The 22,131-nt window shown below is 36.5% G+C and overlaps 6 protein-coding genes across 6 annotated transcripts; 3 read left to right on the top strand and 3 right to left on the bottom strand.

The window, feature by feature from the left end:
• Window positions 1-201: 201 nt before the first annotated feature.
• Window positions 202-1,679, top strand: J7337_002171 (uncharacterized protein; the record flags this gene model as incomplete). The annotated part of the gene is made up of 2 exons (XM_044819904.1): window positions 202-1,566; window positions 1,620-1,679. The coding sequence occupies 2 exons, from the start codon at window positions 202-204 to the stop codon at window positions 1,677-1,679; spliced, it is 1,425 nt and encodes a 474-aa protein (XP_044684204.1).
• Window positions 1,680-2,134: 455 nt separating this feature from the next.
• J7337_002170 (uncharacterized protein) lies at window positions 2,135-3,483 on the bottom strand (the record flags this gene model as incomplete). The annotated part of the gene is made up of 2 exons (XM_044819903.1): window positions 2,135-2,324; window positions 2,375-3,483. 2 exons carry the CDS (start codon window positions 3,481-3,483, stop codon window positions 2,135-2,137), a joined length of 1,299 nt encoding a protein of 432 aa, XP_044684203.1.
• Window positions 3,484-5,921: 2,438 nt separating this feature from the next.
• Window positions 5,922-6,223, top strand: J7337_002169 (uncharacterized protein; the record flags this gene model as incomplete). The annotated part of the gene is given in 2 exon segments (XM_044819902.1): window positions 5,922-6,195; window positions 6,210-6,223. 2 exon segments carry the CDS (start codon window positions 5,922-5,924, stop codon window positions 6,221-6,223), a joined length of 288 nt encoding a protein of 95 aa, XP_044684202.1.
• An 87-nt stretch (window positions 6,224-6,310) lies between these two features.
• On the bottom strand, window positions 6,311-8,140 carry J7337_002168 (uncharacterized protein; the record flags this gene model as incomplete). The annotated part of the gene is made up of 5 exons (XM_044819901.1): window positions 6,311-6,982; window positions 7,031-7,298; window positions 7,345-7,556; window positions 7,618-7,876; window positions 7,965-8,140. 5 exons carry the CDS (start codon window positions 8,138-8,140, stop codon window positions 6,311-6,313), a joined length of 1,587 nt encoding a protein of 528 aa, XP_044684201.1.
• Window positions 8,141-9,892: 1,752 nt separating this feature from the next.
• J7337_002167 (uncharacterized protein) lies at window positions 9,893-11,721 on the top strand (the record flags this gene model as incomplete). The annotated part of the gene is made up of 3 exons (XM_044819900.1): window positions 9,893-10,144; window positions 10,193-10,304; window positions 10,355-11,721. The coding sequence occupies 3 exons, from the start codon at window positions 9,893-9,895 to the stop codon at window positions 11,719-11,721; spliced, it is 1,731 nt and encodes a 576-aa protein (XP_044684200.1).
• Window positions 11,722-12,061: 340 nt separating this feature from the next.
• SSP1 (protein kinase ssp1) lies at window positions 12,062-12,833 on the bottom strand (the record flags this gene model as incomplete). Its single annotated transcript, XM_044819899.1, has 4 exons — window positions 12,062-12,071; window positions 12,122-12,378; window positions 12,443-12,706; window positions 12,831-12,833. 4 exons carry the CDS (start codon window positions 12,831-12,833, stop codon window positions 12,062-12,064), a joined length of 534 nt encoding a protein of 177 aa, XP_044684199.1.
• Between the last annotated feature and the right edge of the window lie 9,298 nt (window positions 12,834-22,131).

Genomic DNA, 22,131 nt, shown 5'->3' with positions numbered 1-22,131 from the left:
CAATATGGAGTCTCCACGTCCATCCGACGTCGGTCTAAAGGGGAGTCATTCATATACGGCGGGCCCTACAAAGCACAGCTCAGTCCCTTCTCTTCACTCACACCCTCATACTCATTCATCCTCTCTGAACTTCTCATCGAGTTCATCAAAGAAACAGTCTGTGTGACAATGGGAGACTAAGCTACACTCACCAAAATAACAATGACATCCTCCATCACCCCCGCGGCCTCCACCGCCAGCAAAAACAAGGACAAGCCCCGAGGCCCTGAGGACAACAACATCCTCGCCTCGCCCATCGACGATTCCACCAGTGAGAAAATGGTCGGCGAAGTAACCGAGTTCGAGAAGCGCAAGATCCTCGACGGAAAGGCCAAGTTCTCCCGTCTCGGCTGGAAACGCCTCACCATCGTCCTCATCGTCCAGGCCATCGCGCTCGGCTCGCTCTCCATCCCCGGCGCCTTCGCGACGCTGGGCATGGTCGCGGGCGTTATCTGCTCGATTGGCATTGGGCTCATTGCGATTTACACGTCCTATATCGTTGGGCAGGTCAAGGTGAGGTATCCGCATGTCGAGCACTATCCTGCTGCGGGAGGACTCATGTTTGGACGCTGGGGTGCTGAGGCTTTTGGGGTCATGGTTACACTGCAGTTGCTGCTGCTTACGGCGTCGCATTGCTTGACGGGGACTATTGCCTTTGCGACTTTGACTGAGAGTAATATCTGCAGTCTTGTCTGGGGTGTCATCTCTGCTGTCCTGCTGCTGCTTCTTGCTGTGCCTCCTAGTTTTGCAGAGGTTGCTATTCTGGGCTATATCGATTTCGCGTCAATCATTGCAGCTATTGGAGTCACCATTATCGCGACTGGTATTCGAGCTTCCGATGCGCCTGAACCAGCCAACTGGTCTGCCTGGCCCAAGCCTGATGTCACATTTGCTCAGGCTTTTATTGCGCTTTGCAACATCTTCTTCGCATACAGCTTCTCCATCTCGCAGTTCAGCTTCATGGATGAAATGCACACGCCTACCGACTATATGAAGGCTATTTGGACGCTCGGTGGTATCGAGATTGTTATCTATACCCTCACCGGCGCTCTCATCTACTCCTTCGTTGGTGTCGATGTCAAATCTCCAGCTTTGCTGTCTGCAGGCCACACCGTTGCCAAAGTTGCTTTTGGCGTCGCTTTGCCAGTTATTTTCATCAGCGGCTCGATCAACACGACTGTCGCTGTGCGCTACATCCACGGTCGCATCTATGAGAATTCGATCGCCAAGTATATCAATACCCCTAAGGGCTGGATTTCTTGGCTTCTTCTCATCAGCATCTTCACTTGGATTGGCTTTGTCATTGCAGAAGCTATTCCCTTCTTCAGCGACTTGATCGCAATCACATCCAGTTTGTTGAACTCGGGCTTCACTCTGTACTGGCCCGCAGTGATGTGGTTCATGCTTTTGCGAGAAGGAAAATGGTACAGCAAGAAGAACATACTTTCGAGCGTTGTCAACGCCATCATCTTCATCATGGGTCTTGTCTTCTTGGTTGCTGGAACCTACTCCGCTGTCATTGATATCGTAAGTCAACTCACATATACGGCTTATGTAACATCAACTAACATCATCCACAGATCGACCAGTATGATAACGGAACTGTCAAGAACGCCTTCACTTGTGCTCCTCTTGGCTAAGACCATCACACACATGGTGAGTGGTCAGACACAGCCGGTGACGGGGTCGAGTCCAGTCACCGAACTTTGGGATATTACATGTCACACATATGTCCATATCCCACATAATACAACACCAAAACACCATCGTAGGGGCCATGCGTAAACGTAGGCGTGACATGTACTTCGTAAATAAGCACTACTTCTCTTAGCATGCTCGCTTTAAACATGTTACTGCTCTATGTGATATGCGAAACGCGTACGATGTTGCATGCGCCCATGACCATGGACTCGACCCTGGTCATGGCTGGTACATTGCTCCATGTCACATGAGCATTGTGGCATGGATATAGTAACTCGTAGCGCAAAGATCACCGACCATGGTTCGCAGGTAGTGGTGATGCTTCGGTTTTGGTATATGCTCCTCTTTATCTTAGCAGTCTATCGTTCTAGATGAACCAATACATCTATTCTTTTCACAGCTTAGCCTGCTCAGCTCTTGTCAACTTCCTCAAAGGTGGACCGCCTCGACTGCCATCACCCTGCTTCACCATATCCTGTCCAGTTGGGGCACGTAGCCTCCACTTATGTCGAAGCTCCTTAGAAGCCTTGTTCTCAAAACAATCAACAACATACCTTCCGAGAACAGGAAGGAACTTGAAAGCGCTATATCATAGTCAGCACAAGGTCGCGTTGGCTGTCATGGGGAAACTCACTGTCCAGAACCTCCAGTAGCAAGGAAAAGACCCTCACGGACAGGATGATGATCCGCGATAAAGTCTCCTTCAGGAGTATCAGAGTACCAGCAAAGTCTTGTTCTCAACCACTCCCGGTCCGCAACCTCAGGTACAAGATCTTGTAGCCCCTCACGAAGAGCTTGTAGTGCATCTGCGGGTAAATAATTGGTCGTAGCGTTGTTTCCATCTCGCTTGGGAGATGATACCGTTCGAGTTTGCCCAAGAGGATCTTTTACCTCAACTTCGGTCGCCCATCCATAACCGTGACGAGCAATCTTGAGAATGTGTGTCTTTGGCGTAGGTGGGAAGACAAAGACTCCTGTGCTGAGATTGATGATGACGGGCATGTCTTTGAGCCTCTCTGCTTCATCAGAGGTGAGGCGGATGAACCCAACTGGTTGTCCAGAGCCTGATGAGGCATGGCTGATAGGGAGAAGTCTGTTTGACCACGCTCCAGTGGCTATAATGACTTGCGCTGCAGGGATAGTGTCACCCTCGGCGACGTTGACGCCAGTCACTTTCTTGTCGCTGTAGCGTAGTGACAAAGCTCTTCCTCTTGCGCCCGTGATGAACGACACACCAGCAAGAGAGCACTCGGTAGCTAGTTGTTGTATACTAGACTCTGCATCCGCCCATCCACCAGTCTTGTTGAAGTACGCCTTCTTGCCATCAAGCTGAGCCTGAACAGCAGGGAATCGTTTTCGGATATCGTGTGCATTCTCATACTCCTCCAGTGTCCCACCAAGAGTCTTGTTCGACTCCTTACTCTGCTCGACATAGTAGTTTCCAGTAGCAGCATCATTGAGCATCACAAAGCCCGACTGGTGGTAGTGCTGTGAATATTGACCCGTCCAGCCTTTGAGGGCTTCAGTGGCCATCTTGCCATAGAAAGGATCAGCATATTCCACGCGAATCACACGTGAGATATCAACACTGCTTCCGTCTATCACGGGTGGTAGATATCGATCGAGCACCGTAACGTATTGGTAACCTCTCTTCTTGAGTTCAAGGGCAGTAGAAAGGCCAAAGACACCAGCGCCCACGATGACGATAGGCTCATTCTTTGAAGCAGGCGTTCTAGAAGTCATTTTGGGATTGAGATAAGAATACAAATGATAAGAACAAGTAATGATCTGAAGAATGGAAAGAAAGAAACAACCAGCCTGTCTTATACTAGACAAGCGACTTGTATAAGTCGATGTCCAAGACGGAAAACTGGTCTAAAACTCCGTGTCCAGAGCCATTGACCAATCGTGTTTCACCGTCTCATCACCAACGGGCACGGAAAACTACCACCACAATTCTCAGGTCAACGACTCACTAATAACGCTATCACTAGATCAACTTCCCAAATCATGAGATACGCCCTTGGAAGAAACTCTGGAATTCGGTATCTTTTCAATATCTTGAAGAACAATATCTCCGAGTCGCCCGTAAGCTTCTCCAAATTGAGTCACGTGCCCTTTTTCTCTGTAAAGAGTGGGCACGGAGAATCCGTGTCTCGTCCTCTTCATCCCAACTACATATTGTATTGTATATGCTTCCTCTGAATGCTTGTCCACCAGCCCCACACTCGATTTCATAATGACAGGTAATCCCGAATCATCCGTCCGGCGTGCGTGCGAGAGCTGTCGGTGAGTCGTATGATTTATTTACAAGGGTATCTTTCTAATCTGGGAACAGACGGAAGAAGACGAGATGTACTGGGGAACGACCTGTGTGTTCTTTTTGTGAGAGGTTGAATCAGCCTTGTGAATATTTGCCGAGGAATCGAGAGACTGTGAAGCGAAGAAGGAGGACTTCTAGAGCGTGAGTTGTGATCTTGGCTGAATGGCTTGTCTTATGAGTGATCAGGAAACCGGGATCGAGGGATCGTGTTTCGAGTGTTGAGAACCGGGATGAGGTATATGATCTTATTCAGTGAGTAAGACCGATGTTTTACTACTCATGTAACGACTGACAAGTGCCAAGTCATCCTCAAGCTGCCTCGTCGAGCAATGGCTCAGCCTTGACTCCGGACTCCTTGCCAAGGCACACAAACAGATCGGGATCTTTCGTCGAAAGCGCTTCAAGACGATTAAACAGAGTGAGCATCAATGATGAAGTATCAGAATCTTGGTAAGGCGCTTCCCTATATTGCTTTCGGTGAACTTACATTTACCAGGCTTCCTTCAGCAACAGAGGCAAGACCATCTCCAGACTCACTTGACCATGCTGTGGAAGAGTACCGTAGACGGTTGTACTTTCAGCCACTACCCCTCTTCAATCCAGAAGGTCTGAGAGATCGTATCGAGAGATTCCCCATGTTTCTTCAATGGATCTTCCTTGCATTGGCACTTTCGAATCTCCCTTATGATTCGAGCAGTGCAAAAGAAGCTGACTTGATTCACTCTCATGCGAGATCAGCGCGTGACATGGTACTTGAACTTGCCATGCGAGGAACAGCCCACTTGGAAATCTCACAAGCTCTATGTCTCCTTGCTCTAGGCGACATACTCGGTACCCATCCCCCTCTCTTCGATCGCTGCAGTTCTGACCCACCCACCTACAGAGGGAAGACCAGCTTTGGCTCTGATGACAATAGGAGCAGCCAGTAGACTCGAGCTCGTACGGGGAGCAGGCTACTCTGAATCCCCTCACAGCCCCCAAGGCGATGCCAGCCTCAGATGCTACTGGAGTGTCTTCATCCTCGAAAAAGGCTTCGCACCACGCTTCACTCTCCTCTCCCAAACACACACCAAACCCGAATACCCTCGCAGCGCAAGAGAGCCCTCACCACCAGCATATCTAGGCGATGAAGAATACGCGCCAGATCTAGAAAGTATTCGCGACGACTTGAGGACAGATCCTGGAATAACATCACATGCTGTGCGCGCCGTATCGTTTTGCGGCGACGTTATCTCGTATCTTCATGCGCTGCATATCGGAAAGGCTGATAACCCTGCTGATACGAATTCCAACTTTTACCAATTGACGAATACACTGTATGATCTCGAGTCTAGACTCGGTCATATACACTTCGTTCGCAACGTGGGCTTTTCGGAACGAACACCAGAGGAGTTTGAAAGACATCGAGAGTACTGGGCGCCGTGGCTTCTCTTCCAAATCACAGCGCATGCAACACAAGGGTTGTTGAACCACCCATTCATCCATCTCGTTACCCTTCGAAGAGCGAATCGACCTTCTCAGCCGAGATTATTCCTCCAACAAACTGTCGATCAAGCCATGTTTCACTCAGCTTGGGTAGCGCGCTTAGTCCAAACATGTATAGATCGTGGATTAATGGTATATGATCCGTTAATAGGTGATCTAGTCGCTGCGACGGCGACAATACCATGGCTGTTCCAGTATGCGAGGGATGTGAAAGTCTCAGAAACATCAAAGGAGAATTATAGAAAATGTATTGAGTTTTTAGAGTCGATGCCTGATCCTTCACCAAGAAGCATCCACAAGGTTTGCCAAAACACACCCAGTTAGAGGTATATACTAACCATGACAGCGAGAACTTTTACACCAGTTACAAACAATGTCGAGTCAAGCGCAGGATAACAACATGATTAGTTTTCAGCCCTCCAAGATCTGGCAACTCATTGACTCCGATATCATGGACGCTGTGGCACCGCAGCCGACAACCGATGGTACACAGGGCGGTCAATCTGATGCTTCGAAGACAACTGTTAGTGTTCAAACGACTTTTGTTCACCCTGTTGGTGAAAGACGAACAGGTCAACAACAGACTTCATTGGGCGATTCGATGACTGCTGATATTTACGAAGGCTTGGAGCAGTATTCACTTGATAGTATATTCTCGCAGCCTATGTTTATTGACCATGCATGGTTGCATGTATAAAGAATATTAAATGATTAAATGATAATAAATCATCTACGCATCTTATTGCATTCACATTGTTTGACCTATGATGCCCATCTTTGTACAAACTCATCCTTCTTCACACTCTTCGCCAACGCCTTCTTCGCCACAACACCATCCAGCTTCTCCTTAACCTTATCCACCTCTTGACTCAGCACATCAATCGACCCTTCAAACTCCGGATCAACCATCTTAATCTCCCCAAACGGACTCTCCGCCAACACACTATCACGCAAAAGCTGAATCGCCAACCTCGCGTCATCCAACCTCGACGTAACGCTCGTCTCAAAGCTCTCCTGCGCATTGCGCAACACATCTGTAGTTTTACCAGATCTTTCGGTGAAAGCTTTGTTCAAAGCTGCTACTTGGTCTTGAATGGAAGCTTCTTCTGAATCTGGTAGTGAGAGCGCTAAATCACGGAGAAGAGCTTCGATTGCAGGTTCGTCGAGAATGCCGGATGAGCGACGTCTGTTGTTGTTGCTGCGACGAGCACCGTCTGTGTTGGCGCGCATGCGGATTGGTGAAGGGTTCCGAATGGGAGATGCTGGCATAGCGGCTCTAAGAGATTTCTTCTTTTCGGGGGATAGTGAGGCAGATGATTCTGCTTTGGCTGTAGCAATGATGGAGGATGCCGCTGCGTTGTGGGACTTGAGGGTTTCGACACGGTCTGTGAGGAGTGTCATCCTTTCTACGAGATAGTCAAGACACTCGTTGACCTAGACAGCATTAGCGACATGAAGAATACGCTGTTTGAATACACGTACGTAAGAAACTGCTACTGCTGAACGGTGTATGCTCTGTCCGCTTTGAGCATTCGTAGCCTTCAAAGCTGGCTCCAAATGCTGCTGCTCAGCAGACATTTGTGCAACAGGCAAGATCTCCGAGTACAGCGACTCGAGCTCTTCCTCGAGAGCTTTGACGTCTTCTTGAGTAGCAGCCTTGACATCCCCCGAGCGCTCCGCTGCAAGGATAGCCTCAAGATAAATCCTATCCAATCTCGTCCTCAACGTCTCAACAGTGGTTTTGATCAACCTGCACAAATTAGCACAGATCAGTCCAATGACAAAGGATGACTTACCTCATACAAGTCTCCCTCAACTTCTCAATCGTCTTCTCCTCCTCTGGATCCTGCTGATCAAGCTCCCACCCAAGCTTCTGCAAACTCGACAGTAGCTTATCATCAGACTGAAACACCGCATCAACCGTCTTCTTAAGATTCGATCGCGAGTCCTTGGCAATCTGCTCCAGATCTGCAACACGATACTCCAAACTCTGTGCCTCACCATCAACCTACATACACCACATTAGCAACAACTCCCATCTCAAACGATCTCGGACTAGTCTGTGTTACCTCAAACACCAATTTCTTCAAGGCATGTTTCGTCTTGTTAAGCCGCGCCTCTTCGAGATCCCTCCTCTGAGTCTCCGCCTCATCACGCTTCTTCACCAACCTCGCCAGCGCATCACGCTGCTGCTTCAGGGTCTCAGTCTGCTTCGATATCGTAGCCGTCGACCTATTCAGCTCCTCAATTGCCGCCCTCACATCATCCTCACTCACCGCCTGCACCTCTCCCAAATCATGCAGGTCCGCCAACCTGTCAACCTGCCCGCTCTTATCAAGCGCAGTATACCTAACCAACCCCCGCCTCATCAGCATAACATAAAACAATAACAGATACACAAAAGGTAACGACTCACAGTGTCAGCTCATCACCCGTGAGGAGGTGATCGCTCGCGAGGTGCAGATTCGCCCAGTCGACGAATGAAGCGTCTGATAGGGCGTGCTGCACGTCTTCCTTAGAGGCGGGGATGCCGTACGCGCGGGCTGCCTTGAGGAGCAGGGCTTCTGCGCGGTGCTTGGGGCTGAGATCCATTTTGGACCTGTGGAATAGCGAGGTGGCGTTTTCTGAAGTAACCGTCCGTGATGGGGTGGTACAGCTAACGTTTTGCCTTGCAGGGTTTTGATTGAGTAGCGGTGTTGATATGGCACAAGTCAAGTCGTCCCTGCGAAAAGATGGAGATGTTGCTGAGTGCGATGAATAGAGATACTCAGTCAGACGGTGTACTGAGCCTCAAGTGTTGTCCCCCCAAACAAATAACTCCCAGCTGAGAATAGAAAAACAACAAAAATACGAGCAATTGGCCTTCAAACTCAGTTCACTCAAACGCCAATGCTGTCTCGTCCCGTCGTGATGATGCTCAAGATAACCTCATATTCAAACAAAACAAAACAAACGCCCCAGACGTTTAAGTTAAATGTCGGCCCAAAGATCCCGGGCGGTCAAACAACCCCTGGACCCTTGGCGGCACTTTTTCTCCAGTGGACGTACAGTACACCTAAAGACCAGTGAAGGCGGGGCTAGCGTGCCACATGCCACAGAACTACAGCGCATCTTGCATGAGGCGAGCTTCCACGGACATCTTGATGCTTTTTACAGGAGGCGATTATTGGTGGAGAGAGAAATATGCTCAGATCGCAACGGTTGTGCATGCATTCAGGTTGTTTAATGCAGGGGAGGTGTCCTGTTGATACACCGTCATTGCAAGGCACAGCACCACCACCATGTTCAGAATTGTTTGGCAAAGATGCTTGCTTTTATGCAAGTCTCAGATATCAGCTTATAAAAGTAAAAAACAGCTTAGCAAACTTGAGATCCATCATATTCGTCGTCTGCATATATGATATATCCCCCTCCTCATCCGTTTGAACCTCCCGTCCCACGTCCCCCAGCATCGTCCTCACTGTCGTGACCAAGAAACCGTCACCATCTGAACAACTCTTCCAACCTCAAATATCCATTGCTCATCTGTATACCGACTCCCCACGGGGGTATACTCATGTTTCAATCTATTTCTGGCCCTCTCCATCATGACGTCTTGTCAAACAACCCTCGTAACGGGAAAAGAAATGATACAAGATCGAAGAACACCCTTCAAACGAGACGGTCTAGCTCCAAGGCGGTGCAGTCCCGTTCTTCCCGTCCAATGTGTCAAACCGACGCAAACAAGATATCATATGCAGCCAATCTTACATAGTCAAAGGTGGTCCAATTCCTTCAGACATGCTCGGTAACAGGCCGATCTAGATTGGAGATATGTCGGGTCCCTACATCATCTTTCCAAAAGGAACTGCACACGTCAACAGATAGAACGAAAATATGTTTCAAACAGACCTCTAACTGTGAATATGTGACCATTGACGACAGAATACGCTCTGCCAGTGCAAACCGCCGGCCGCCTTGGCCTTGTCACTGTCAACACTTCTGCTCCTCCCATTCACCGGTTTCCAATCCCTTTTTTCCTTTTTCAACACATCTCGCTTGTCCCTCGAACCCTTTTTAAACAATCACCCCTCCGCAAGTCGCGAAGAAAGGGGCGTATTGTATTTTCATGTGTAACGCCTCCAAAACCGCCGACCTTGTGCTTCTTCACCCTCACCAACCTGGCTGTGCTCATCACGTCGACGTTGCAGTTGCAGTTGCAGTTGCACCATGACTACTACCATTAGAAACAACGTTTCTGAAATCCTCCGCTGTCTCAGACCCTCAAATGAAGCTCGCAATCCACTCCTCTCGAGGCCATCATGGATCAACTCCCCACAATCACTGTTTCAAGCAGCCCGAGACATGTCGCTATCAGGTCTCTGGAGGACGCGATTCATCACCGTCGCCAGCAATGTGCTGGAGTTTGGCTGGGTCGTCGTCGTCTATCTCATGAGCGAGGTCATCATATGGGGTTTGAGTAGGGCGTTGGCTCCTGTGCATCTCGAGTTCTTCTCCTCTATTTTTGGAATGGTTCTGACATTTTGCTTCATGGCTGCGGCCTACCTGTGCTTCGCTGATGTTGATGGTGTGTACCAAAGGCACATCAAATCCAAGGTAAGTGAACACGATTCTCCATCATGGCAGCACTAACTTTCGTTTCAGGTCGACTTCATCAATGTTCATCTTGGCTTGGGTTTTCCAATCCCTCTCGTCATGCTCAACCAGAGCGACATTCTCAGCGGCCGCGATATCGCCTGCGTCATTGGCAACTTTGGTACGTTTTCGTGCAAAACTCCTCGGATACCTTTCTCATCGTCACTCCAGTAATCACCAACCTTGCTTCTTGGGTCATGGTCTTTGCCCTTTCGCTTCTCCTTATGAGCTGTGTGGCGCGAATGACTGGTCAAGTATCCGACGACTTTTGCCTCCCGCAGCCTATCACAGGAACTCTTCCCCGGATCGAAACCAGCTGGCTCTCCGACTCAACTCTGGACCAAGGACAACAGCGTATGTTTGGCCGTCGCGAAAAAGTAGCAAACCCGCCGAGGGCCGGGCCGGACGAAGCAACCTCAGCAACCCCCAGCCAACGATCATCCGTTGTTTCCAAGGATCCGGTTCCGGTGTCACAGGTTTGGCACTTTTGGATGTCCAACTTTCCACTGATCGCTTCATCTCTCGCAATCTTCTTGATTGGAGCACCAGTAGCTGCGGCCACTAACGATGACCGCATCCTCGATGGTTGCGTTCTCTGGTTCGTCTGGGTGCTGACACTGCGACTCCAGCGGGCCTTTAAGGCCTCCCAGCTTTGCCCTGACATGCCGAAGCTCAAGAACACGATCGTCACGCTTATGAATCCTGTCCTGTTCACGACCCTCCTCATGACGGCATACACCCGAGCCAAAGCTGGCGCATATGGCTACGGCAGTATAGACAAAGTACTGCGCGATTTCAGTGGCGGAACGCCCCTTTATGTCCTTTGGACCTCTGTGGCAACTGGAACACCCCTTTCCGATGGACGAAGCCCGTGGTTTGGCGCTGGTGACGCTGCACTTTCGATCCTCGAGTGCGGAATTCTGATATGGGGGTTTAAGCTATACGAATGCCAACGGCAACTCTTCAGTCTCGCTGGTTTCCTCACTATCATCCTGGCAACGGCAGCCGCAGCTGGAAACGTCTTCCTGTCGGTCCTTGGAGGGAAGCTTGTCGGTCTGAACGCACCCGCAGCGCAGGCATTCGCTGCACGAAGCACAACTTTGGCGCTTGCCAAACCGGCCATGGAAGCACTTGGTGGAAATCTCGGTGTAAATGCTGCCCTGGTGGTAAGCAATGGAATCCTTGGTCAGCTTTGCTATCCGTTTGTACTCGACAAACTAGGGGTCAGACGAGAAGACCGTGTCTCCCGTTCAAGCGTCAACATATCCGACTCCGATGGTAGAACCTCACGTCTGAGCTTGAAGCCTCTTCTGAGAACAGCTCAAAAGGATTTGCCAAGCGGCGATGATCCCTTTACAATCTCAGCAGGGATCACGGTTGGCATCAACGGCGCGGCCATGGGCGTATCGTATCTGTACGAGACTAGAAGTCGCGCAGCTCCGTACGCTGCTCTTGCTATGACAGTCTCCGGTGTCATGACTGTGGTTTTCACGACTGTCGAACCTTTCAAAGGCGCTGTGTTGGGTCTGGCCAACTGAAAAAGAAATGGCGATAGAATCTCGGCAGGATAGACGTGGTAGCGTTCGTGACCTGGTGTTTAGAGTTATATACTTGCTAGGAAGACGGATAGAAAGACAAAGAGCAAGTCTGGTAGAAGCCAGTTGCGGCCGGGTACTGTAGATACTTAGACATGGAAGAATAATGTACACAATCAAGATTTAAAAGACTGCAAATCTCACTGAAGTTTGAATATGACGTCCAAGTTAGCCACATATATCACGATATTGACAGGCGATCGGGAGGTATTGCGCGAGGACGTCAACGATACGCTCTGCTTTGTCAATTTACAAAATTTCTCAATTATATGTACTTTTTAATTTATTCCAGGCTAAGGAAAGTCAGTCAGGAACGAACTCAAACCACAGACATTGGACTTACCGCTCAATCAAGTGAAGGCCGCTAGCTGTCTCCACAATTCCGCTCATCTGGCCAGGCTGGAGGCCAAAGGAAGCATCTTCAAACTCCTTCTGCATGTCTCCCTTGCCAAAGTATCCGAGGTCGCCTCGCTTACGGGCAGAAGAGCAGTCGGATTCGGTGAGGGCGAGCTCACCAAGTGTGATACTGCCAGACTTGATCTTTTGCTCGTGGTCCTGGATGATCTCAAGGGCCTCCTCCTTGGTGCGCGTGATCTCAGCCTGCAGCAATTGTGTTAGTCAGCGATCAATGCGCCTGTCGGATATGGTGATCGGGTATGCGCACCTCTCTCCAGCTGCTGGGTCGTCGACTGTCGCGGTGCTTGACTAGTAGATGAGCAGCACGGATCTTACCCTCGGGAACACCAGCGACGGCACCAGGACGAGAGCCAGCACTGTGATTAGTAGCCATATAATGCTTCAGCTTCTCGGTGTCGGTGCCGGAGGGAGGTTCCCATCGTGAGAGCTTCTCGGCAGAGTTGAAGTAGTAGGGGAGGTTCTTGGAGTTGGAGTGTCGGACCTCCCAGCCCGGAGGAAGACCAGTGTCAGCCTGTAGTGGGCATGTTAGACGATGAATTGTTCTGTGAGTTTGATTGACGCAGCCAAGGGAGGGGGCGACAGGAAATCTAGAAGGATCTGCGGTGGTTGTCGAGGCTTGCTGTTGAGCTGCTCACCATGTTTATATCTGTTGTTGACTTTGGTGAAGTGGGTATAAGCGAGAGCAAAAATGAGCTGTGTTCAGCGTCGTCGTTGGGGTATCGATCGTCAAAAAAAAAAGTTCGCCTTTGAGGGAAGCAAAAGTTGCAGCTTGAGAGAATATGCTGCGAAGAGGAGTGATGAGATGAATGGGCTACCAGTTAAGGTATGGTAAGCTGGAGCTGATGGAGCTGGGTCCTCCCGTCGCTGGGTCTAAGTTGGTCCAACTGGAACAATGACGTGCCGTAACTTTGCTGTACAACAGAAGTAGCGACAGACCCCCGCGGTTGCCATGCGGCGTTGCTGTGGTGGGCGGGGTTTGACGCGGGGTGGCCCTTCCTTCTTTCAATGGGTGGGTGAGCTACCTGGTGCTGTGATAGGCTCAAAGGCTTGAAGCGTTGCAGCGACTCAACCTCTAACAAGCGCCTCGATACTACGCCCTACCTCTCCTAGCTCTCTTAACGAGGGATATATCCAACTAGGTTGGTAATAAACCATGCTTACTGGCTTTAGATCATGGGATCAGTCTTTAGTGCATGCTTAATCAAGGGGTTACGTTGTCACCAGACGCTCGGCATCGTCGTAGCTGAAGGCACATACATGTCCGGAGACCTTTTGAGCCAGTCATCTTCTGAATTCAGTTGATAGAAATAGCAATCCGGACGGCATTTGCAAGTTTTGACAGCAAGGGATGTAGCATCAGCGGTGAACTTCGGAGGTTCTGTATCGGAGCCTTTTAACTGAGCCAGCTTCTCCGCTATCCCTCCCACACAGCACCAGTACCAAAGGGAAAATGCAGAGGTGCGCTTCCATCTATTCGGAACAACCTGCAGATCTTATTAAACCGGTAGTACTATATAATTAAGAGGGATTATATAAGCCTATAAATAGTTTAACTTAAATAAGCTTTAGATATTAAGAATACTAATTATATAACTAAAGGAAAACTAAAAGAAAAGTAATAAAATACTAAAAGTTAAATAAAATAAGAAATATATAAAATTTAGTTTAATAATTAAAAGTCTTAAAACTATATTTCTTAAAAGTAACTATAATTATAAAAAAAAAAAGTAAATTACTAAAATAAATTTTAAATACTATTTCTTATATATAATATAATATCTTATAATATAAATATAAAGTTTTACTTACTTAATAACTTTAATAACTAGGATTTCTTTAAATAGTTATATATTATAAAAATAACTATAAAAAGGGTATATAAGCTAAACTAACTTTTAAATTTAATATATTTTATAAATCTATAAATTAAAAAGTTATAAAGGCTTAAAATTAAAAATTACTAAGTAATACTATATATTAAATTATTTTTAAATAGCTTAAGTATTAAATATAAAAAATAATATATAAATAAATATAGTAATTTACTTTTTATATAATAAAAGGCTTATAAGGCTAAAATAAATATTTATTATATAGACTTTAATTAATATAATAAATAAATAAATAATATTTATAATATATTAAATTAAATAATTAAAAAAATAAGCTTTTATTTTATTAAAATATATTTATTTACTATAAATAAATTAAGTAAATATAATAATATATTATAATTCTTTTTTAATTTTAAAGCTATATATAATATTAATAATATTATAAAAAAAAAATAAGCTTAAAAATACTATTTTAAAGTATTAAAAGGCACTTTAAACCCTAAAATTAATTAAAAAAAGTAAATTATAAAATAAGAAATAGTAATTTAAATTAAAAAGCTTAAAAATATTACTAAAGCTTAATATTTAAATACTTAATTTAAAGACTTATAATAGGCTTTAGATTAATACTTTAAGATTTTCTTATAAATTAAATAAAGTTAAAATAAAAAGGAAATTAAAAATAGATCTTATCTTTTATTAAACTTTTTTATATAATTTAGATAAAAAATTTAAGATAGTAAGAGAAAAGGTAATAGATTATAAACTAATTAGGTTATAAAAAGGAGCTTTAAACTAATATTTAAAGCCTTAAACTTAAAGAATTAAAGCTTATTATTAAAAGATAAAAAATAAAGTAAATTAGCTATTAATAAATTTAAAAAAAGCTTAATAAAGTAAGCCTAGTTAAATATTAAAATTTTAAAGAGATATATATTATATAAAAAAAGTTATAAATATCTTAATAATATATTATATTAGGTAGCTTTCTTTAAATTAGTATTTAAGAAGTTCTAGTTAAATTAAAAATAGCTAGATTTATTTAAATAATATTTAAAAGGAAATAAAGAGATTAAAGAATTATATTAAAGACTTTAAATTAAAAATAAAGGTTTAAAAGAGAGGTTAAGTTAACTATCTTTAATAAGGCTTTTAATTTTAAAAAAAGTAATTACTTTTTTAGCTTTAAGTAATAAATACTTATTATATAACTTATTTATTTTAAACTTTAAAATTATAATTTATATATTTAATAATTTAAAATAATTTAAGTTAATAAAAACTATATAATATAAAGAAAAAGTATTTATAGAGTTTAAATAGCTATTAATACTTAAATATAAAGATATAAAAGTTTAAGTTATAAACTTATAAGATAAGCTTTAAATAATAATTCTAAATTATATAACTTACTATTTAAAAATAAATATTAACTTAATATTACTATAAAAATTATAATAAATAAGATATTAATAAGATTAATAAAATAAGGCTAATATATTAAGATATATAAATAGCTAAGTATTATATAAGCTTAAATAGAAATATAATTAATATATATTTAATTATTTTATTAAAATAGGTAAATAAGTTTTATTTATTATAAAGTACTTATATTATAACTTCTAAATTATAAATAAGCTTAATAAGGCTCTAGCTAAGATATAATACTATTAATTAGGATATTTAAAATTAAGAAGCTTAAAGTATTTAATAAACTATACCTTTAGAGCTAAAATTAAAAGTCTAATAATAATAAAATATAATATATATAGGTTAGCTAAGTTAAAGTATTAAAAGTATTATAAACCTTAAAAATAACCCTTAAAAGCTAGGGAAAGAATTTTAATAGATTTTTATAATTATTTAATTAAAATTAATAGTTATATATTATATATAATTATTATAAACTATTATTTAAGAATATATTAAGATTATTATTTTATAAATTACTATAATAATAATCTACTAATAATACTTAAGTATTTTATTTAAATACTTAAGATAATATATAAAGTTAAACTATAAGTTATAAAGATAAATAATAAGCTTTAAAAGGGGTATTTAACTTATATATAACTTTTAAAAAAAGGGATTAAAGTAAATAAAAGTATATTAAGAACTTAATAATAAAATAGCTCTAGAGAATATTCTAAAAAAGTAATAAAAAAGAAAGTAAAATTACTAATAATTAATAGTAATCTCTTTTTAGGTTTTTAGCTTAAAATAGTAAAAATAGTAATATATATCTTAAATTAAATACTAAAATAATACTTAAAGTAAAAAACCTTATATAAAAGCTTCTTTTTAAATATTCTAACTATAAAAGAAAGTAATTAGCCTTAAATTAGCTATATAAAAAGTATTAAATATAAGGCATTTTTATTAATAAAAAAGGTATAAAAAAAGGAAAAGTGCTTTTAATTAAAAATAAGTTTAAAAGTATAAATAAGATATTTAGTTAAATATAATTTTTTAAATATTTTTAAAATATAAAACTTTATTATAAATAAGGTTTATATAACTTAAAATATTATTTTTAATAAAAAGAAATTCTTTAATATTAATAAGGTATAAATAAGGGATATTATTAAGGAATAGACTTTTAAAGAATTATAATAGTAATTATAAGCTTTTTTAAGTTTTAAGTAAATTAATTAAGTAATAAACCTAGTTTAAAGTATTAATAAAAAGAAAATATAAGAAATATATTTTAAAAGCTTAATTAAAGATTTATTTACTTAAGAAATAAAGTTAAAAGATAAAGAAAGTATAATATTAGTAAAGTATATTTAAATAAAATTTAAATTACTTTTAATACTATTAAAAAGCCTACTTTTAAGCTTTATTACTAAATTAGAGATTTAAATAAGTTAAGGTATAAAGGCTAAAAAAGTAATAAAAAAAGATCTTTATATACTAAATTAAGCTTTTAATACTAGCTTAATAGCTACCCTTATTATAAAAAAAAAAAGGAAGCTAATAATTAAAGTAATAAAAAATAGATATATTAATAGAAAACTAAAGCCTAGATATAAAATATAAATAACTTAAATAAGCTTCTCTCTTAATAGATAAAAATATTATAAAAAGAATCTATTTCTAGCTTTAAGTTCTTATAGTAATTTATTAAAATATAAGCTAGAAAAAGAATTTAAAAAAGTATAAGAAAATTACTTAAAAAGTTATAAGTAAATAAGATTTTAAATTAAAATTATAAAGTATAATCTATATATTAGTAATTTAAAAATACTTAACTATATATAGGTATTTACTTATAAATTTAATAAATATAACTACTTATAAAAATATAAAGTAAGACTTATTATTTAAGGAAATTAATAAATAAGATTAATTACTAATAAAATATATATTATAATTCTTATTAAAAAGTTATTTAGAACTTTACTTATAATTATTATAAAGTATAATCTTAAGTTAGTATAATATAATATAGTTAATATATTTATAAATATAAAATTACTAAGTAATATATTTATAAAATTACTTTTAAGCTTTAGAAAAAGTAAAAAGGAAAATTAAGTATTACTTTTATATAAGGCACTATATAAATTATAAAATATATTACTTTTATAATAAAAAGAGCTTAAAAGTATATTATAAACCTTAAACTATAAGCTAATATTAAATAAAAGCTACTACTATTAAAAAGAAAATTTACTAATTATCTTTTATATAAATAATATAGTCTTTATATTTAAAAAAGAAAATAAAGAATCTATATTATAACTTATATAATCTTTTTAAAAGAAATATAAATTAACTAAAAGAAATAAGTTATAGTAATTTCTTAATATATAAGTTATATAAGATTATATATTAAAATAGATTTAAGTAATTTAAATTATATATCTTAAGAAAATATATAAGATATATACTATAAATACTATAAATACCTTTTTAATAAAAAAGAAAGAACTCCTTTTTAATTAAAAAGAAGTAAATAAATATATAGCTAACTAGTATAAGAAGGTAATTAGATTAATCTTATATATAAGTATTATTAGTTAACTAGATATTATATTTATAATCTTAAGACTATTTTAATTTATAAATAATTTAAGTAAGATATATATAAAAGCTATTAATTATATACTTAATTACCTATATATAACTTATTTTTATAGTTTATAGTTTAGTTTTAAAGGAAAATTTATAGTATATAGTAATATATTATTTACTAATAATACCTTTAATTAAAAAAGCTTATAAGGTTATATAATAAAAATCTATAAAAAACTTATAAGATAGTAAGTAAATAAGTAAAATATAATAACTATATTAATAATTAAAATAAAGCTATTTACTTTTTTATAAGCTATAAAAGAAAGGCTATTTTAATAAAGGCTACTCTAAAGCCTATAAAATAAGCTTTAAAATATTAATTTATATTTTATTTATAATAACTAATAGATAATTTATTTTTTAAAGAGTCCTTTATAAAAGCTAAAGACTAAACTTTAATATATTAATATTTATAACTATTAGTTATAAGAATATATTTAGAAAAAAATAATTTCTTTAAGTTATAAAGTAAGCTTAAAGCTATTAATAGATATACTTATAAAAGTATTATAAGGTATAAAGCTAAAAGAGAGTTATAAGCTATTTAGCCTTATAGATATTAAAGAATATATTTAAGATTATTAAAATATAGATCTTATAAAAAGATTAATTAAAGAGATTTTAAATAAGTTAGATATTTAATAAATAAGTTACTTTTTACTATTTTATAATTCCTTTAAGTTATTTTAAATATAAGATCTCTTTTAATATACTAAATATAAGATCTTTTTTAATATATTAAATATAAGATCTTTTTTAATATATTAAATATAAGATCTCTTTTAATATATTAAATATAAGATCTTTTTTAAAATTATTTAAAATACTTTAGATTTTATTTATATATTTTAAGCTTTATTTATATATTTTATATTTTAGAATATATAAAGTTACTTTAAAATATAGAAAATATTTTAGGAAAGAAATAAATAATTTAAAATTAGTAAATAAAAGCTTAAAAAGTAAGATTTTTTTTTATAAAGAAAATAAAAACTACTAGCTATAATATAAAAAAAGAAAATAAGCTTTACTTAAGTAAAAGCTAGATAGAAATTACTAAATAAAGGGAAAGTATAAGATTAAATACTTTTTAAGATAATTTTAATTATAATATAATACTTATTCTTTTTTTAAAAATTTCTTAAAATATTAGTATAATTTAAAATAATAAAATAAGCTATAAAAGTATTTACTAATTTTTTAATAAGAGATTTATTTTACTAAATATAGTTTAAGAAAAAGAAAGTAGTAAGTAATATATTAAAAGGATTATATAGTTTAAATTAGCTAAATATAGTTTAAAGTTATAATTTATATTATTTATATTAAGTAATAAGAGCTATTAGGGTTATACTGCTTATAATAAGAGACCTTTAGCTTAGCTTAATACTTACTAGTACTTTAATTAATAGTAATACTATTAAAGTAAGCTAAATATAGGATATAATATTACTTAAAGTTATTAAGAAAATTAGAAAATTAAAATATAGCTTAAAATAAAGAAATAAAGTATTAAGAGACTTATATTTAATAATTTACTATATTAATAGTAGTAATTTATATTACTTACTTAATATATTAGATTTTAGTATAGGATAGGTAAAGGGGGGTATTTTTCTTATTAAATATAAGTTAGTAAAGTATTTTAATAATTTAAGGCTTAAAAGGAAAGGTAACTTATTTAACTAAAGGGGGTATAAAAAGAGGAAATTTACTATTTAAAGTTAATTAATAAGTATTAAATAAATATTTTAAAGTATAAAAGAATATATAATATAGTATTAAAAATAATATAAAAAAATTTAAAAATTTATATTAAGTTTTATAAAAAAAAAATAATTAGCTAATATACTATAAAAGTAGGAAATAAAGCTTAAAGAGGTAGTTAAGTAGCTAAAAAAAAGAGGTATATATTAAATATAATATTAATACTTAAAGAAAAGAAAAAGAAATTAGATTTTATAATAAAGAAAGGCTTATATATTTTAAAAATAAAAAGCCTATTATTTAAAGTAATTTAAAGATCTATCTATTATTTATAAGACCTATTTATTATTAATATATAATAATAGTTTAATTATTAATTAACTATTTAAAAAAGTAAAAAATAATTTAAATTATAATAAGAAGTATTATATAATAAGATATAATTAATAACTTTAAATAACTTTTAATATATTAATAAAAGAAACTTAAAAGATAGTATTTTAAGCTATTAAAATATTATAGTAATTCTATTTTAAGGGGGTATATTAAACTAATAATATTATATAATTAAAAGGGATTATATAAGCCTATAAATAGTTTAACTTAAATAAGCTTTAAATATTAAGAATACTAATTATATAACTAAAGGAAAACTAAAAGAGGGGTAATAGAATACTAGAAGTTAGATAGAATAAGGAATATATAAAATTTAGTTTAATAGATCTATTAGTTATTACTAGCCCTGGACCTGGTTCGGATAGTTGAATGCAGAAGCCGGGAAATCGATAGTCTACAGGTTAAGTGGCTAGCTGAGTGTCTATATACAATCATCGTCACGCGAAAACTTTGACGGAAGAGTCAGGGAAGTTAATTATGAATGAATTATAGGTAAGCATTGATTTTGGTTCATCTTTGTTACTGGTAGTATTGGAAATAGAGGCTTGACGTGTCAAAGAAGGGAAGCAGGCGTTGCGAAGACTGTCAACAATATCAAAACCATAAACCGGAGGTACACAGGCTGGGGGCGAAAAGAAAGCTCGGGAACTTGATCATAAACGACAAAAAGACTCCAGTAGATTGGTATAAGTCTATTTTACCTTTGCTCTGGTTTTGTGCCTTTACTGAGCCTATTTTGATACTGTTGAGCTGTAAATAGCATATCCCTTTCTGATTAGTTAGATTAAACCTACTACGCGATTTCTATAGCTTAATAAAGTTAACCTAACCGCTACCTTAAATTAAAAAAAATAAGGCTTTTTTAATTAAAGCTAAAATACTTATTATAATTAATTTATACTTTATATAATAATTATAAGCCTAAATAGGAAGTAATTTCTAATAACTTCTATTATATAATTAATAGTATTTTAGTAAATTTTTAATTCTTTTTAAATTCTAATTTTTTAAATCTTTAAATTATTTAAGCTTTAAAAACCCTTATATAATTTTATTATATAAAAATCCTTTAATTATTTAATTAAATATATAAGACTAATATATAATATATTTTTAATACTTTTATAGAAAATAAAATACTATAATACTATTACTATTAAAGCTAATTACTATATTAAATATTAATTTATATATTATAAACTTTTATAATAATAACTAGATTAAATAATATATTAAGCTTTAAATATATATTATATTATTTAAAATCTAAAAATATATAGATTTAAATAAAGATATAGTTAATAATAATAATTTTATTTATTTAGTTAAGAAAGATTAAAAAAAGTTTAAAAAGGAAATTATTAATATAAATAAAAAACTTAAAAAGTAACTTTTATTTACTTAAATTATACTTTTTAATATTAAAAATAATAACTATAAATATAATATTTACTTCTATAAAAAGTATTTATTTAAAAAATAAGCTTTAAAAAACTAAATAAATAAAATAATAAAAAGACTAACTTATAATTATATTTAATAATAGCTTAATAAAAAATATATAAATTAATAATAGCTTTTTAAAAAGCTTATTTAAAAGATTAAAAAGCACTATATTTTAAATAATATTTAAGTTCTTAATATACTATATAATAAGTATTATAAAATACTATATTAAGTAAACTATATAAATATAAAACCTATAATTTAATATAAGTAATAAAATAGCTTTTATAAATATACTATTTATTATAAGCTTAATAAAATCTAAAGTAATATAACTATAATAGATTTTCTTAAAGTAATTAAATAATACTTTAAACTATTATAAGTAAAAAATAAGCTTAATAAATATACTATTAATATCTTAAAAAGGCTTTTAATATACTTAAAGCTTTTAAAAATAAGAAAA

This window comes from Fusarium musae, chromosome 2, assembly GCF_019915245.1.
Source record: "Fusarium musae strain F31 chromosome 2, whole genome shotgun sequence".
In the NCBI taxonomy this organism is placed as follows: domain Eukaryota; kingdom Fungi; phylum Ascomycota; class Sordariomycetes; order Hypocreales; family Nectriaceae; genus Fusarium; species Fusarium musae.
Note: the sequence above shows the minus strand (reverse complement) of the source record. Positions and strands in the feature narration are given on the sequence as shown.